Source organism: Dermacentor silvarum, chromosome 5 (assembly GCF_013339745.2).
Source record: "Dermacentor silvarum isolate Dsil-2018 chromosome 5, BIME_Dsil_1.4, whole genome shotgun sequence".
NCBI lineage: Eukaryota > Metazoa > Arthropoda > Arachnida > Ixodida > Ixodidae > Dermacentor > Dermacentor silvarum.
Window position 1 is genome coordinate 9,135,599 of NC_051158.1, and position 17,733 is coordinate 9,153,331.

General features: G+C 46.0%; 1 protein-coding gene across 1 annotated transcript in view; it reads right to left on the reverse strand.

Moving 5' to 3' along the window:
• The window catches only part of LOC119452747 (activating transcription factor 7-interacting protein 1-like), a 120,470-nt gene that overhangs the window by 46,445 nt on the left and 56,292 nt on the right, over positions 1 to 17,733 (reverse strand). The window contains 4 exon segments of the mRNA XM_049667352.1: positions 6,390 to 6,481; positions 11,619 to 11,790; positions 11,976 to 12,080; positions 16,926 to 17,021. Of these exon segments, the coding sequence (XP_049523309.1) occupies positions 6,390 to 6,481; positions 11,619 to 11,790; positions 11,976 to 12,080; positions 16,926 to 17,021 (465 nt within the window).

The window sequence follows — 17,733 nt, forward strand, 5'->3', positions numbered from 1 at the left end:
CACGATATCTAGTAATAATACCTATCATACCACCCCTTCATAAAGAGAACCTCATCATGAGCTCTGTTCACTAGGCCACTTGGGCTGGCACAGACACCTGGCTGCAGAAGTGAGGCATAATACAAAAGTACAGGCTGGAAAGCACCTAGCAGCTGCATTGCTGCCTATCTATCAGTGGCTCTCCTAACCTCCATAGCCATTGTCAATGGAAGATGATTCAGAAGCCTGCTGAGAGCCTTCATTCAGTAACATGGCCGATTCCACCAAAAGAAAACAATGCCTCACTGACTGCACTAGAGGCTGCTATCAATGAGGCAGTCTACAGATACAACGCTAGAACTACTGTATATTTATGCCCACATAGTTCTGCACCTCACTTGGTTTGAAACCCAGGCACCATGCTCTTTGTAGAGCAGCAGTAAAGAATGCCATACAAACATCAAAAAGGCAGAACGAAGGCTCAGCAGACCAGAGGCCACATGTGCAAGAAGCCTCACGTCACAAAACACATCAAAGATTACAACTTTGGTGTATTTTAGAGAATTGAAGAGAAGGTGCAACTTTGAGAGCCGTTTTCTCAAAACTGTTTTTTCGCCTTTCTGCTCAGTTTCTGGAGCTGATTTCTTTGTTACCGTTTAGCCTATTTTGATTCTGTTTTTTTTTTGTCCTGTTCCTTGGACTACAGTGCAGATCGAGACAGTCTCGCATTTTTATCTTGACTTTTTATAAATTTATGGCGTGGCTATTCGTTCACCCCGAAAGTGTGCTTGGTGCGAAGGTAAGTTGAAAAATGACTATCTAAAAAATTTGTGTTGCGAAAAAAAAAAAAAAAAGTAAGACTGTCACGACCTTCAGCACGCATTGAGCTATGCAGTCAATACTCAACGAGCCTTCCATCATGTTTTTTAAGCTCCACAGGCCCTCCAGAAAGTTCAAGAGAGAAAAATTCTGCTCAATAAAATGTTATCAAGGTATCACTCTGAAACATTTATGGAAGTATCAGGGAGACATTCTAAACATTTGTGCCAATTTTCATCAAAATCCATGAAGAAATCAGGAAGTTGATTTTCAAAGCCACATCCCCCCTTAATGGGCCGTATAAGGTTGTAAATATTCGCTTACTGACTAAATAGACAAGCACGGTGTCACGCACGCACAGGTAAACATGAACACATTTTGCCCAATGGCCGCGGAAAGTCGCTGTGAAAACGCCGGAGTGAGAAAGCGCGCCAGGAGCAGCGGGCAAATTGACCTTCACGCTGTCTCTTGTCTCGCTTCAATGTAAACTAAACGTCGAAAGCACAGTGCATACGAAGCTACCGGCACTCAGCAAATGCACTTTGTTCCCATCACAGATCATCTTGAAGATGAGGCCCGCCCGTGTTGCAGATCGCTTTCAAGACATTGGCGCACGGCCACGCTTTGAGCAGCACCCGACGACGCCCTCCCTCTCCTTCAACTCGCTCCTGTGCCTCGCTCGTGAAAGACCGCGCACTTCCAGCATACCTGCCTTCCTCCCTCCTTCACGTGCGCTACATTGACCCGCGATTGTCGGCTCACCCTCGTACGCTTACGGCGTGCGGCGACGATTTTATCGGACTTTATACGGAATCTCACGGTGATGGCAGAAATTAGCTTGGAGTGTCCATATAATTGCTATTGCAATAAAATGTCATCTAAAGAACGACAATGCGGTGTCATAGCCCCTTTGAACCGGTACCCGGTCGGTTCCAACCAACTGCGATTTCGAAACTACGAGCACATCCGCTACCATTGCAAAACAAACATTTATTGCCAAGAGTTGCTATGGTTACTTTGCAGAGCCTTGCCTTGCAGCAACTTAACAGTTCTACCTTCACAGTGAAAAAAAGTGGTCCATTGCTACGTCGTCGTCGTGCTCGCCGAGAAACAAACAAATTTTGTTGAAGGCGTCTAACACATCCCACGGGTTCGTCTTCTCTTGATGTTTTGGTCCTTGGTGATCCTCGGCGGTCATCTGTTCGTGCACTACAATGTCTTCATCAGTTCAAACGAACTCGTTGACGCTGAGACCATCTGGAACTTCGTTTTCCATAACACGAAGTTCACTCAATGCGTTGGTCAGAGATGGCGGCACTGTGCCGGCAGCACTGTTATCGAGTGTGCCTTTGGGCAAATCTTCTTCCGGTGCCGCTGGAACAGCGCATGATGCTTGCTGAATGGCAATGAAGCCAGCATGCCTAACAATTTGCAATCACGGCCGGACATGTCACAACCCATGCGGCGGCCGCCACTTCAAGCACCATGAACACGTCCATGTCAATGGGATGCTTGACCAGGAGGCTCAGCAGCATACGCTGTATCAGCTTCTCTCTGTAGGCGCACTTGACGCTGTGAATGACACGTTGGTCAAGTGGCTGCAGCATGGAAGTGCACTTTGGTGGAAAAAAAAAAAAACAACTGCACGTTTCCGAGTTCCACCTCACACGACGGGTGCCGCAACTATCCAAAAAAAGGAACACTGACCTGCCTTCTTTCTGCATGTCAGCGTCGAAGGCCTCGAGCCAGCTGCCAAATATGGTCCATGACTTCACCCATCACTTCAGGTTGGTGGTGTATTGAACGGGCAGCCTACAATTGCCCTTGAAGCAGCGGCACTTCTTGTTTCTGCCGATGACTAGCAGTGGCTGTTCATGCCATCCATGTTAGCGCACAACAAAGTTGTCACACGGCGCTTGCTGTGTTTTCCCCCATGGCATTTCTGGCCTTTTAAGTCCAGGGTCCTTCGATGCAAGCATCTCGTAGAATAAGCCCGTCTCATCCGCTTTGAAGATGTCGGAGGGCTGGTCCAGCACTTCTTTGTTGGTCAGCAGCCAAGACGACGTGTTGACTGGGTCGACGGCTGCTGCCTCCACGGAAATTGCTTTGGCCACTATGTGCTGGTGGGCTTTGAAACGGCTCAAGGGCTTGCCTTAAAATTATCATGCTTGAGCATGCACACGAAGTCCAGCGCCTTCTGCTGAAGTACTCTGCCGGACGGTGGCACTTTGTTAGCCCGCTGTTCACAAAACCAAGCAAACATCGCTCTGTCGACGTTTGGGAACGGTGCAGCTGCCAGTTTTGTTCTTTGCACTTGCACCATTTTTGAGCGCGTCAAGAATGGAGGCCTTGTTCTTCAAAACTGTAGAGAGCAAGCTGCACACTTCCAAATTTCTCGGCCATTTCCACCTTCTTCCAGTCCTTTCCAACCTGGGCCTTACCGTGTAGCGTCAAAAATTTCAGCTTTTTGGTTGGAGGCACACACGATCATGTACGCAGTACGCAAAGCACAAAGCCCAGCAAAGCATCATCGGCATCTTCACATGTGGATGTGGATTTGGCTAATCAGCGATTATGGATAAACCACACAGGCAGTTCCGTTTTGCCTCACAGCCATGCTGTGATGCTGTGTGTGTTCTGCCATCACAGCCCATGCTGTGATGGCACACGGGATATAAATGTGCCCGCTGCGAGGTCGCCTCTGCTTTATTTTGTCTTCTTTTTATTTCTTTTAAAAATTTATATGACATTTCCAGTCAGGACACCGCGGAATACTTATCCGTTGCAAATGCTAAGCCACGAGCATCATCATCATCATCATCATCATCGCTGTCACTTGTTGCCAGGCGCAACTGCTCTACTGCTGTTTTGCGTAAACAAAAATGGCAGTGGCCATGCAAGTACACTGTGGCGCTAGTTTACGCAATTTAGAGGCACAACCGATGCATTTGAGCAGTTTTTGGACAGCGTTAACGTTACATGAGTAAATAAGATGCGGATTGCCGTTTCAGAAAATTTCACTAATGTGGTAATGCTGCCAAAAAAAAAATGTTGTAGTGAGATATGAAATGCATTGACCACCTATGAGCGTTCCCCGGGGATTCGAAAATACATTCGAACCCGGATATATCGAATCTGACGGGGATCACAAGTTCCCACATACAGTAAATGCTCACTAATTCTCCATGGAATGCTCGTAGTATCTCCATGGAATTCAAATTCCATGGAGATACTACGAAACTTCCAATTATACAAATTTCGCAACTAATGAAAGTCGGAGAGAAAAAATCGCATGTTTAAGCCGCGTATATAGTCCCCACGTAGCGTGAGCGCATGCACACGCTACGTCACATTGGCGAGAACAACAATGTTTATAGTTAGTTCGACGCATTGGCACTTCGACGCATTGGCACAACCGGACGCGACCAACGCGGTCTGACGTGCCCGAGGCGCGTTTATAGGCCGACGCTTTGGGCGCGCTTGCGCCCAGTCACGTTATGGCTTTTACGCTGCGCCAGCCGAAATGCTGTCCCCTCTATACTTCGACGCGTGCACTGTCGGCTGCTCTCTTCGGAGCATGCGCAGAACAATCCCCAACCCACGCGCCGCTTGGAATGGCTGTCTGCGACCACTGACGAAGCAGCATGGGCGTGTTTGAGCATATGCCGCGACCGATGCTTGAAAGAGCAAAGCTGCATGGCCAACGCGGTGACACCAGTGCAACCTCCCCCCCGCGTGCTGGCGTCGCACTCTCCCCATCCACAATGCGCGGAGTTCGAATTATCGGTGGCAGTGCGGATTACAGTGTGAATTAGCGGGATGCATTACATATTGCTTTTAATACACTGTTGGACAGACCACGGCGGCTACTTCGAATTATGCAAAATTTCAAATTAATGAGCCTTTACTGTATAGGTTATTTGATATATAAAATAAAAATTTTATAAGAATATTTTCAAGGGGATTTTACTGCTGTTTGTTACACATAATTATTTGTTATATGTGGGTTCGATATACCTGAGTTCGACTGTATTAGGATACAGCTATCTGAGCGGACTGGACCATACATGCTCAGCTAGACCTCTTCATTAACTCCATTAAGGCGTAGCTTTCCTTGTGGAGGCAGACTGTTTTTGATGTGGCAGTGGTTGGAGAGTGCATATAGTGCAATTGTGTAGACTCTGTAGAGGATGCTCATTGGTGAGCATTCTTGCCAACTTTTTTTCGGGCATGCTGCTAAACAGAGCCAAAAGACAAACCTAAATTTTCTGCTGCAAATTGCTAAAATGATGCTTGAACTGTCAAGTGACCTATAAATGATGCAGGCAGTCTACAACACTGTAAAATAAGCTAAAAGCGTAACAAATCTACCAAACGATTTTACGTTCGATTGTCTGTGCAGGATTAAACGGTACATTTACAAGCAGAGTGCAAAGCGCTTTATTTAAAAAGTTCACAAAGCAATGGATGATGACAAGTGCAATTTGGTTATTACCTTCAGAATGAATAATCACAAATCCCGCACACTTCAAAAAACATGGGCAAACTGATTTTCTTAACACAAAAAACAGACTTGGTCCAGCTTATGCCTGTTAATCTCTATAGTGTTCGACACTCATGAGAGGAGAGCTAAATTCTGTGGCATTCACTTGTTCATTTTATTATGGCGATGTTAATTATGTGACTTTTATACAAGTCAAATACTGCATTGCCGCCTCTTGTTTTACTTGAAAGCTTAGTGCACTATTCATTTCTCTGAAAGCCACGAGAAATGAAAGCAGTACATTCAGATTTGCATGAATGATCCAAGCATTATAACATGTCCTCCTTTCTGCAATTCATCTGTTCTATTATTCACTTACTACATTCTATATTTAGCCATGAAAATTTATTACAAATGATCAATTTATTTATGCTATGCGTACTAACGTCCACTAATCTAAAATATTTACTGAAACTTTTTAAACATATGCAAGAGCATATTCATTAAAACACTCCAACTGTAGCTTTAAGATCCATTCAAAAGGGTTACATAAGGATTTAAAAAATCATGCATTTTGTAAGTGTGATATGAAGCATGTTTCTTTAGATGCAAATAAGCACAGCCTGTCTCCCCCTGTAGTGCAGAGCACGGTTAGTTATCATGATCACAATGCCCATGCGCTGCACAGCCAGGTTCAGCCAGCTACTTGTACTTTAAAATCCTGAAGTGCAATCTAGAAAGCCAACTTCGTAGAAATTTTCTTAATTTCAAAGTCACTAGAATGTCGCCAAATTCTCTGTCGCTAAAAAGTGGAAACATTTGTTTCTCTAGCGACACATGTTTAAAGAATCTAGTGACAAAATCACTTAAAATGGCAACACTGCCAAGTAGGAGTGGGTGAGGAGACTGTGCAAGTGAGGAGAAGGTGTTGGAGACGGGACATTGCATTCCATCATCCACCACCACCGCGGAGTGGATACCTCTCTATCTGCCACTATCCACTACCAAGCCATTATATGCAAACTTCAGATGAATACAGCAAACAAAACCAAGTACTATTACAACAGAAAAAGAAATTGTGGATTAAAGAACAGTTTCTGACATTTACCTGAACAAGAGAAGTTGGTGCCGCGCTCAGTACAGGAATGGATGATGAGGAAACAATCTTGTGCAATGCATTGCCCAGTGAGACACCGCTGGCTGCAAGTGGAGAAAAAGATGGCACACATTTTTATTACGAACACAGTAGCACAAAACAAGATGAGGATAAGTAAACAGGATTGGCACTAAAATTTCGTTTTACTAAAGAAAAAAAAAGTCACAGTCCTGCACGGCACACGCAGCACAGTCACAGCGTAAACTGGAGGAGCAGCTGAAAAGTTGCTACATTTTCGGCACCACATACTACAGGGTCTTCGTGGCGAAGCCTCTTCGCCTTTTCACGAGAACGATTTTAACTGTCCGCCCGGCATAGACAGCGAGCTGCGGCTTGTACTGCTCTCTGCACAGCGATCTGCTGAGCCCAATCTTGCCTGGTTGCAGTTGCGCGCGTAGCTCTGCGATTAGCTTCTTCAGCAGCGGTTCATACCTTGCAAGGAGGTGCCATAATGTGTACCGAAGAGGTATCCAGACTACGTGGTGTACATGTCGCATCCCTTGACCCATGGCACGGTATGAGGCTGTTGATGATGATGATAGTTTACTGGCATCCCCTTCGAAACCGCGTGATGACAAACAGTCATCTAGCCTGCTTGAGTTAACCAGGTCCAGCTACATGCAGCACGCAACTGCTATATGCAACTGCTACATGTCGGGGCACCTGGTGGAATAGTGAAGCTGCAATGCAATGCTTGCACGTATCGACACTATGCGCCGGCGCGCATGTCACATCGGGTGACAAATGGCACTATACGATGCTAATGATGATGATGATATAACGGCGTTCCCTTTGAAACGTGTGGGGATTGAGGAATGCACCGGCGCCACTGCGCGGGCTTCACCTGTTCTGCCGTCCCTATACGCCTTCCCCTCAGTCCCACTCGCAACCAGTTTCAGCGGTAGTGCTCCACTTGCGACGGTTTGCGGTGGGGGAGGGACACTGACATCGTGAAGTGGCCGCGTTCAGCTGCTGATGGCTCAGCGGAACTCTCTTACCTCCGGGACAGCACTGGGTACGTACATGCTTTCCTCTCGTCCACCGACACCTTTGTGACTAGGACTTGAGCTTGTGCACGGTGCCTTTGCCCGTGTGCGGTGAGCGCGTACTTTGTGCTGTTCCTTTCCTGATGCTAAGCTGAAGAGTGGTGCCTAGTGCTTGCGCGAGGTCGCACCATGCCGAGCCGCACTTGCCGAAGGAGATTGCCCGAGCTGTCACAAGTGGCCTGGCCCATTGATTATCGCCAGAGCAAGTAGCATAGCCGCCAGGACTTTTCCTAGCGGCGTGTCCCAGCTTGAGCCTGTGCTCTCGCAGCGAAGTGCTATAGGTGCCCCTGTCTGTATTTCCGCCCTTGGTGAGGGACTCCTTTGGTTCCTGCGCTGCCCCAGGACCGGGTGTTTGTACAGTGTTGGGTGCTGCCGGAGACAAACAGTTTCCGTTAACTCAGGGTAATATTGCGGCCTGAGCTCGTGCGCAGCGGTACTGGAGGCGACGGCTGACGCGGCCCTGTGGCTCGCTAAGCTCGAACCCGCGGTGGTCAGTACTCCTGTGAGACCCTAATACCCCACAAACGGGACGGGGACTGTCACCTAGCCTGCCATACATGTATGCCATACATGTCTTTCATTACATCAATATTTATACATCTCCATAATCTTTTTATTCCCCAAGACTTGTCTATCTTGCACCACTACATATCCAACTGCTACATGGCGTGCCACCTGGTGTAATAATATGCAACTGGTGTAATAATATGCAAAGGGAACATGTATAGACGCTACGTGACATGCACATCACATCGCAAGACAAGTGGCACGATACGATGCTAATGATGATGACGATTTCAGTGGTGCCACTGACGAACTGAGATTTGGAGCAATTTTTGGAGCAGCAAGATCTTAATTTTGGAGCAGTTTGGATCATCCACAGATTTCGGAGCACTTTGGAGCTAATAAATCGCAGCTGCTGGACACGTCCTAAGCTATTTCAAACACTTAAAATTGACAAGCGTTATTCCAGAAAGTATTTGCTTGCTGTAAAGCAATGTTGCTTTGCCTCTAAATACATAAGTTTCCCTTGAATTTAAATGAAGACAACAGTGTGCTGTAATTAGTTTATTTCAATTTGAGTGAAGATGCTCAGATGTTGCCTTTTACATCGTATGATTGTTTCATTGACAGCCGAAACTTTGTTATGTTTTCAGCAAGGCTCTAGCATCAGTCAGAAACACCTGGCCAGACTCAATGTGAGCAATGCTTTTCTGAGCCAGGCTAGCCTTGAGGAGCCCCTCGTAACGCTCAGTAATTGCTTCAGACGACACCAGGTACTCTTCAATGGTCTGTTTTTCGTTGAGAAGCTGAAGCCTCTGTTCAGCAACTGGCCGATTCTCAACAGGCGTCGACTGATTATTTCGACACCAGCAATTCAAACAAGCTCAATTATTCGCGCTAATTTGAGGCACCATCACTTGCCCATCAATTTAAAGTATAAGTACAACTGAAATTTCGGACACCTTAAAGTCATTATCATCATCATCATCAGCCTACATTTTATGTCCACTGCAGGACGAAGGCCTCTCCCTGCGATCTCCAATTCCCCCTGTCTTGCGCTAGCGTATTCCAACTTGCACCTGCAAATTTCCCAACTTCACCTTTCCTAACACCTTAAGGTACTAAATTCTTTATAATTCAGGGTCCGCTTGAACGACTGCGTGCTAATATGACCGCCCAGTTGAGCGGAAATACCAATATTTTGGCATTGATACGTCGCTGGCATAGCCGCAGCATGGTGGTCGGCCATGTTGCCGACAACTCCTGGAAACCGAAACTAGCGAAGCCTAGTTAATCCAGCACCGACCACGGCCAAACCGTCAAGCGAACTCCGGCAAGCCGTTCGGGAGTGCATTTGGGTTGGCTCCGGGCGTCCAGCGTTTATTCAATGACGTGTTAACTAGCGACACGTTCGCACGGCGACTTATGTTGTTTAAGCGGCGCCGACTACAGCCTCGATGTCTCCGCCGACGAGGACAGTGACTGCTTAAAAAAAAAACCTGCCGTCATTCGGCTATGATAGCACGGTCGACTCTTGCGCGGTGATTTTGTAGCGATGCATTCCACTCGATTCTATATGCCGCCCTTATTGTCCACCATTCTCTGCCGGCTATACCATGTAACGCAGGCAAAGCACCACTCTTATACCACTGACGAAGTGCAAGGAGTGCCAGCGGAAAAGGCATCGCTACAAAATCGCGGCCCTGTTGCCAAAGGTTGAAGATTCGGTGCATGCATTAATTGTACTTTCGTCTTTTTGTGGCGACAGCATAACAATGGTAGAGATAGGGACTGACCAGATCGTAGGCAAGCGTACGTGCGCGCAGGACCGCGTTGACAAACTTCGGCTTTATTTTTAGACAATCCCCTTTCTGGGATGCTTTCACTTTCGCGACATTTCGCGCGACTAGCGCTGGGCACACCGACAGATGATAGCGTTCCTGGGACACTACCAAGTATGCCAACGCTGACGCTAGTGACGCGAAATCCCACAATAGTGAACGTATCCCCGAAAGTGGTCAACCGAGAATAATGTCTTTTTTAGCCAATGGCGGAATAAATTCAGTTATTTTCTGACAAATTTGGATATTTACGACTCCCAGTTATTTGGACTTTTAGGCGGTCCCCATCGAGCCTGAATTATCGGTTGCCGTTCGATTTATGAAGCCGCTTAGGTCATGCGCGCTATGCACGTCTGCAGGCCACTGCGACCACACACGTAATGCGGAGGTGCTAATTTGGTGCACTTAGGCGCGGGAGATCTTGTATGGCGCAATCTGGCGCATTTGGCGCAGGAGTGGGAGCACGGCGATTTATAGTCACTTAGCCAGCTTGATTTGATCAGGTACACAATACAGTAGAACCATGCTGTTACGTTCCTGGGTGCTGCGTTTTCCCGGCTTTTACGTCATTTTTGGCAGGTCCAGGCATAGCTCCCATAGGACCCAATGCATTGGTAACCCCGCTGTTGCGTCGCCAACTGTGGGACTGTTCCTGCATTATGCGTTGCAAACTGCCACCCCTCATCAGCCCAAGCAGCCATGTTTACTTTTCATGTCGCTTGGCCGCCCAAAGTGCCGGGGGCGACACCTACGACGTATTTTCAGTTTCTGCCAGCAAAAGCATGGCCTTTGAGATTCGTATTTGCTAACTAAGGATGGTGTCTATGATGCGTTGGGGCCCTAAAATTGGTTTTGGCGCATAGATGTTCCGTATAAACATCAAAACTGAGAGCTGGGCGAGTTGGTGTGGTTCCATCTTAAAAAAAAAAAAAAAAACTAGCGCAAAAAAGACGTGGACAAGGAAGAAACAACAAACACGGGCGCTGTGTTTGTCGTGTCTTGCGCATTGGACTGGATTGGATGGCGATGTCCAAGCTGCAGGTTGCCAACACGGCCTGTGTTTCCAGCTAAAACTAGCGTAACCGCGAAATTTCGCGGCTGGTCGGGTGTTTTGGCGCAGCGTGGCGCAATTTCAACATATATTACGGTTTTGGCATAGCTCGGCAGAAAAATACGAAATTGTATCAAAATGGCGCAATCGGCGCAGCTGTTTTACCCCTGTGTGCATACTACACCGTAATGCACCCAGAAAACGTCAAGGTAAAACCAGGGTCCTTTAATACCTTTCTAAAGCTATGCAGCTCTTTCATTGGGCACTGACAAATACCACTGGTTTTCCTTAGAGCAGATGCGATCAGCCCCCGCGCTGCGTCTAAACCAGATGAGCATGCGAGCCCACAGCGTAGTTTCAGCAAGACTACGGCTTGATAGGGACACTCTCTTCATGCTCGCGATAGTGAGATGTAAACAGACTATCATAGGTGGCTTTCTGCTCAAGGCGTGAAAGTTGCACATTTTCAAAGTTCAATTGCGGTTTTTAAGTTAAATTGTTCGAAATTCATTACACTGCAAAAATTACCAGAGTCTTTTGGGTAGTGACATTTCTCTGGTATTTCCAGTCAAGATTTCGAGATATCTAGAGTTCGGCAGTAAAACTCTTCTAGATGAAGGGTGAAAAATAAGTGTCCACATCGTAGTGGGAACTTAACTGATATTTCGAGACACCAGTGTAAATGAGGGTTTACTGTATAGTCACAACAGTGATTTGTTGCCGAGTGGATGGGACCCACCTGAGAGGGCCTTAGCATGAGCATTTGCTGCCTCTTCTTCCTGAGTGAGGTCAATGATTTTCACCCCAGATGCGGACGACGTGCCACTGGCAGCAGACGACACCACAGCAACCGTTCGCACAGATGTGCCAGCAGGAGATGTAGCAGAGCTCGTTGTGACACCGACTTTCATCTGAAACACAACGTAAGCAACAGCTGCCAGGTGTTTCAACTGCACATTACGTAAATATACTTGACTCCCATTAACTTAAGCTCAATTAACGTTCAAATTAACTGGGGCTGAATAAAAATAGAGTCCTAGATCAAATTTTGCATTATTACAGGACAAACTGTGCAAAAAAAATTTTTTTAACGCACTGCAGGTGACGAAGAACCAGTCATGTTGGCTGTGTTGGCGATTAGCTGCATTGGCACTGGCACCGAGGATGACACCGAAGTCGACGAGGATGGGGCACTCTGCAACTGCAAAGATGACCGTGAGAGAGGCACAGGCCACTCACAACTCTGACAGCTAATCTTCAAGACCTTCAAGAGTGTTGCCAACGCTGCTTTGTCGGGAAGGAATGCACTGGTCGCCCTCTCCTATGCGTGTGTTGTAGTCTAATTCTCTACGACAAACGCAAACAGAGAGAACCAAAAAATTTTACAACACTGCACTTTTCCTTTTCAGTCTACATTGTTCAACTTGGCAAAGTTTGCCTAGTGATTCTGGTCTTTCAATTGCCAACTGGCAGCAAGAAGAGATCTCTTTGAGAGTACTGACTGTCGTCACTCACTCGCTACACTGCACTCACTACACTGGACTCACTGCATAAAAATGTTACTACGAAAGTTTTACACCAGCAGGCGACAATTCACTAATGAGGAGGCTACCATCAAGACTGCAAAAACTGGCATTAACTTCCATTCAGTAGTTACATCAAGATGGCCCAAGAATGGCCCACAGCACCCATGATGATTACAACCCCCTTCATAAAAAATAAAAATAAATAAATAATAATAAAAAGTGAAGGTGACAAACAGAGCACACAAACAATGCATCAATCTAGAAAACTTAACTTTTACACACAGATACATGCACTTATGAAATCAGCAAGCACAACTATGGAAGATGCAAAGGCATGTGCAGAGGTGGCATAAAATAGCACTACAAAAGTCCAGCTGAAGACATTTGTGCAATGACAGTTTATAAAATTTTAGTCGAAACAAGTGAACAGGGCATGACTGTCCGAGAGGACTGTTCTCAACTCCAGTCACATGTTCTGCCCAAATCAAAAGTGGAACACCATGCGATATCCAAGAGTTAATGCACAACTACATTCTGTAGTTACAAGAGCTTTCTCAGGCACATTTATTAGTAACATTCATTCTTAAAACCAAACATACGATTTGTATTCATGCCAAGGCCCCGACTCTTATTTTCCCATTCCTCGAGTCCACTGCTGGCCTCCTTTCCCATTCCAAGAACGTAATGTTTATTTCACTCTGGGAATTGGAAAATGAGAAAGAAGTCTTGAAATATCTGTGGTGCAGTCTATGCAGTTTGATTGCAAGATTTGAGTTGAGCACTGCTAGAGTCGTTCACTAGCAAGTACGGCACCAACGCACAAAAACTTATACTTAAACCCACTTATAAAAACATTCAAGTGCCAAGAAAATCCCATTGCTTTAATCGATAATTGTTATAACCAGGTTGCAAGAAAAAAGCAGAGGGAACAAATATTCAAACATTTTATTTAGACAGATGTACAGTCAAACCCACTTATTGCATTACTGGTTGCAACAATACTCAAATGTAACAATAAGCAGCTGTCCCAACCTGAAATTTTGTGTGTTCTGTGGTAAGATAAACCGCTTATACAAGGTTCCCATGCCGCATTCTGGGATATAACAATTAAATCTGGCTACTGGGTGTCTGCGCCTAAAAGAAAAGAAATGTGAAATCCATGAAAAGAAAAGAAATTACGGTGGAACTCATCTCAAGGTGATTGTCAATGGCAATGTGATTAGCATTCGAGCAACGTAGCAACCAACGAAATTTCTGTGCAACCAACCGTATTTCTGAAGTCATGCTTATTTAAATAAACATCGGTAGTGGTCATTCTGAGACTTCTGTTGCTTCTGCTATGTGCAACGTAATCCGGTACCGTCGCACTTTTCTATGGCATTCACTTCCCAAGGGTGCCCACAAGCATGGCGGCATGCTGACGACTGCATGACACCGACGCATCGATGATGATGGAATGACAAAGAAGAAATTAAAAATGCGGTATGACAATGCAACGATAATTTTTAAATTATGACGATGGTATAACAACGACAGCGTGACGACGACATGAGGACAATGGGATGACAACGATTATATGACGGCATAATTATGATTTAATGATGACAGCATCATTACAAGAGAGTGGTGAAGGAATCGCGTCGATTGATTGACGAAAGAGGTATGATGACGACAGCATGACATTACTAAAGTGATGGAGATGGTATAACAAACAGCAGCATGACGACACCATGATGATGGCATGACGACAATGGTATGTATGACGACAGTGCAACGACGATGGCATTGTCTGACAACAGCATGACGAGAGTTGGATGTCGAAGTTATAATGACGACAATGGAACGAACACGATGGCATCACAATAACTGTATGACGACTACACAATGATGATGATGGCATGACAACAGGAGGAGGACAATCGAATGACTAGTTTACAGTCAAACCTCGTTAATACATACCCGTACATACATACATAAACGTAGTCGCAAAGATTCCCCTACCCAGCCCCTATTGAACCCCATGTATTGGCTGACCACTTAAGCCGTAGTCGCTCATTGCCCACCAAACGATTAGCGCGAACTAATTTTCTTTCTTGTTCTACACGCACAGGCACAACATCGACAAAATCTCCTGTACGTAGGCATTCAATTCTCAAGTTGCGACGCCCGGACGACAGTCGCCAGCGATAGTGAACTTAAAACATGGCCACTATGACGTATTTCCTGCTCATACAGCTGTTGCCGATTGCCGCGCAGAAAAGCATGGCGTTCTAGTTAAGCTCCCGGTAACGCGAAGAAGGCGCCAGTAGAGGGTGCAAAGTCACTGTCGCCGTCTAGTCCAATTTAAGTAGTAACCGCGCCAGAAGCGCATTTCTTCGCATTTAATGCGAAGCGCATTAGTAAGCAGGGCCTCATGGTCAAACTGGCTCGCGGCCTTATCAAGTTCGAAGATGCCGTCGTCGTGGTAAGACCCACATGGGGCCAAGTGAAGATTACCGATTTTTTTGCTGCCTACCAGCAAATAAAGCCTGTCTGAGTGCGTGTGTTTGAGAGCATCGTGACATAGTTGTTTTCCAGCCGGTAAGTGGCTGCTACACTGGCATTGGCGGTAATTCGTACATTGTTTAGTGCGTACCTAAACTTTGTTCGCGGCCGACTACGTGTTAACGAGGTTTGACTGTATCACGACAATGGCGTAACAACGACTGCACCACGAGGCCTATATGACAACAAGCAAGCCACTAGCGCACTATCTGTTCCCCGCTTGTGCGATGCTAATAAAGAATGGGGTGGCTTTACTATATCGACACTATATATCGCTACAATTGAAATAACTCGCTGAGCAAGTTGGTAGTTGATCAGAAGAATGACTAAGCAGCGTCTGGGTTGTGTGACTTGTGCGTCCGTGTCTACTGCCTTGTCCCATTTTCAAATTTTTTTTCGATGTCCGGGCTGTCTAGTTGTAATAAAATGCGCCTTACGCACTTGTCGATATATCATTAAGCGACTGCGAGCAAGGTGCGTGGAGCAGCTGTGCCCTCACAATCGTGTGTTACCATAATTACATAACATAATTATTATTGTGATAGCAATTATACGGACACTCCAGGCAAATTTGCATGGTCACCGGCGGCGGCGATGCCGTGGGGTTCGTATAATGTCCAAGTGCGATAACATCGAGGCCGCGTGCCGCATATGCTGTAGCTGTGAGGAAAAGTGTGCGAGGACAAGTTGAGAAGGATTGTGGCTTGATGCGCGGCACCTTCTCACCCACGCAAAATATTCAGAATTCGGAGTAGGTGCATGTCGGCGCAGGCGTGGCGCAATATCTGCAATAAACGACAATTTAGAGTGGCATGAAGCAAGATTTCCTTTATGGCACAGTTTGGCACAACACTTCTACACTGAGACAGCATTATTATGATAATATGATGAGGGACTGATGACAACGGCATGACAACAATGGCATGACGACGGCTGTGCGATGACGGCTGCATGACGAAAGTAGGATGACAAAGTTAGAATCAGAACGATGGAAAGACTTCGATGGCATAACGATGGTATGAGAACGAATATATGGTAACAACTGTATGACAAGAATGGTGCGATGACAACAGTATCCTGAAGCCTGTATGATGATGATGGTGCGATGACAATAGCATGACGAGCGTCGAATGACAAAGCTAGAGTGATAACGATGAAACGACTATGACAGCATCATGATGGTGGTACAACTAATCGTTGACAGCTGCATGACAACGATGGCATGACGATAGTAGGATGACAAAGGCAGGTGTAACAAAGAGAGCTCACATTTTTTTTTACAAATATTTTGCATTAATTTTGTCTTTTGGCAGACACACCCAGTAATCAGCATTTAATTGTTGTAACCGATAATGCAGCATGAGAGCACTGTAGTAAGCGGTTTATTTAACACTGAACACATACAAAAGTTGACGGTGCATCGGCTACTTATATCCGACATATTGTTAAAACCGGTATCATTATAAGTGGGTTCGACTGTAGTATGCTGCAGAGATGAAGGTAGGGACTGTCACACTTTTATGACAACCAGGTAATACTCCAACCAAATTCCACCCAAGAAGCACGGCAGTACAAAGTCAGACTACCCCCAAGGTCATGTGCCATTTATTTTCAATTCCACCAGTGTGTGACCACCAGTTCCACTTATTTCTGATGCCACCAGAAGTAGGACTCGGCATCCAAGCTGAGCAAAGCCAAAGAATGTCAAGCAAGAAAGGCTACATGCAGGCTCAAAGACCAGGCAGGTCAGGCACAAGTCATTGCAGAAAGCCAAGCAGACCAGAACTTCCGCCACTGCTGATTAAATTAGGGACAATCAGGAAGAAGCTAGCCAGGCAACTCAACGAGCTTGTTATGAGACCTCCCAACAAGAGGACCAGAAAGCACAAGCCCTGCCCCAAACAAAAGTACCAGCCAGCAGCAGAAAACAATGGCAGACGGCTCTCAGCAGACTTAAAGGCATGCGCTGGTTTTACCTGAGGGGGCATACGAGTGACCACAGCTGTGCTACCACCACTCGGTGTCGAAACTTTCACCAACTTCATGTGCTGGTTCGGTTTCAAGCCCAGCTGCTGCAGGAGACAGGGTGGAAATAGAATGAGGAGGGGAGACAGCAGTTGCCTGGTGACACTGTTGAAGACACCTCCTATCTTTTCGTTGGCAGCACAGATAGTTCTGCATGTGTGGTTGTAGTTTGTTTACTTGACGGCGTAGGTTTTCATTTGTCATTGTGGTGTCATTTGGTATCTCTCAACAATGAAATGTCACTTAACTGCAATCAAAATTTGCCAGAACACATGTCTCCATATCTACTCATGTAACGCTAACAGAGTTCAAAAAGTGCTCAAATGCATTTTCTACGCACTTAAATTGCACAAAACACTGCCACAGAACGCATGTGTGGCAACCATCATCTTTGTTTACAAAAACAGTAAAGCACTGCAAACACACTGTGGCTGCTATCTTGTTTGTCAATTGCCCGTTTCAAATGGCACGGCCATCAAACTGTACTCACATGTGATGACCATTTGCGCACCGTGCATAGTGCGCATACACTCTGCGGCTCAGTATGCATTGAAGTTGACCAGTGGTGTGCAGACAAAACAAAGTGCAGGAAAACAAAAGTTTGCATCCCACCATCGTGGATTTTTATGGTGCTTCAGATGGTGGCATCTGCATAGGCCATAATTGAAAAATAGGGCCATATTGTGTCACTGAATGTGATCGTTTGAGATACAGCACCTGGCTAACCTAGCAGTCATCACGTGCGGATATGGCATCACT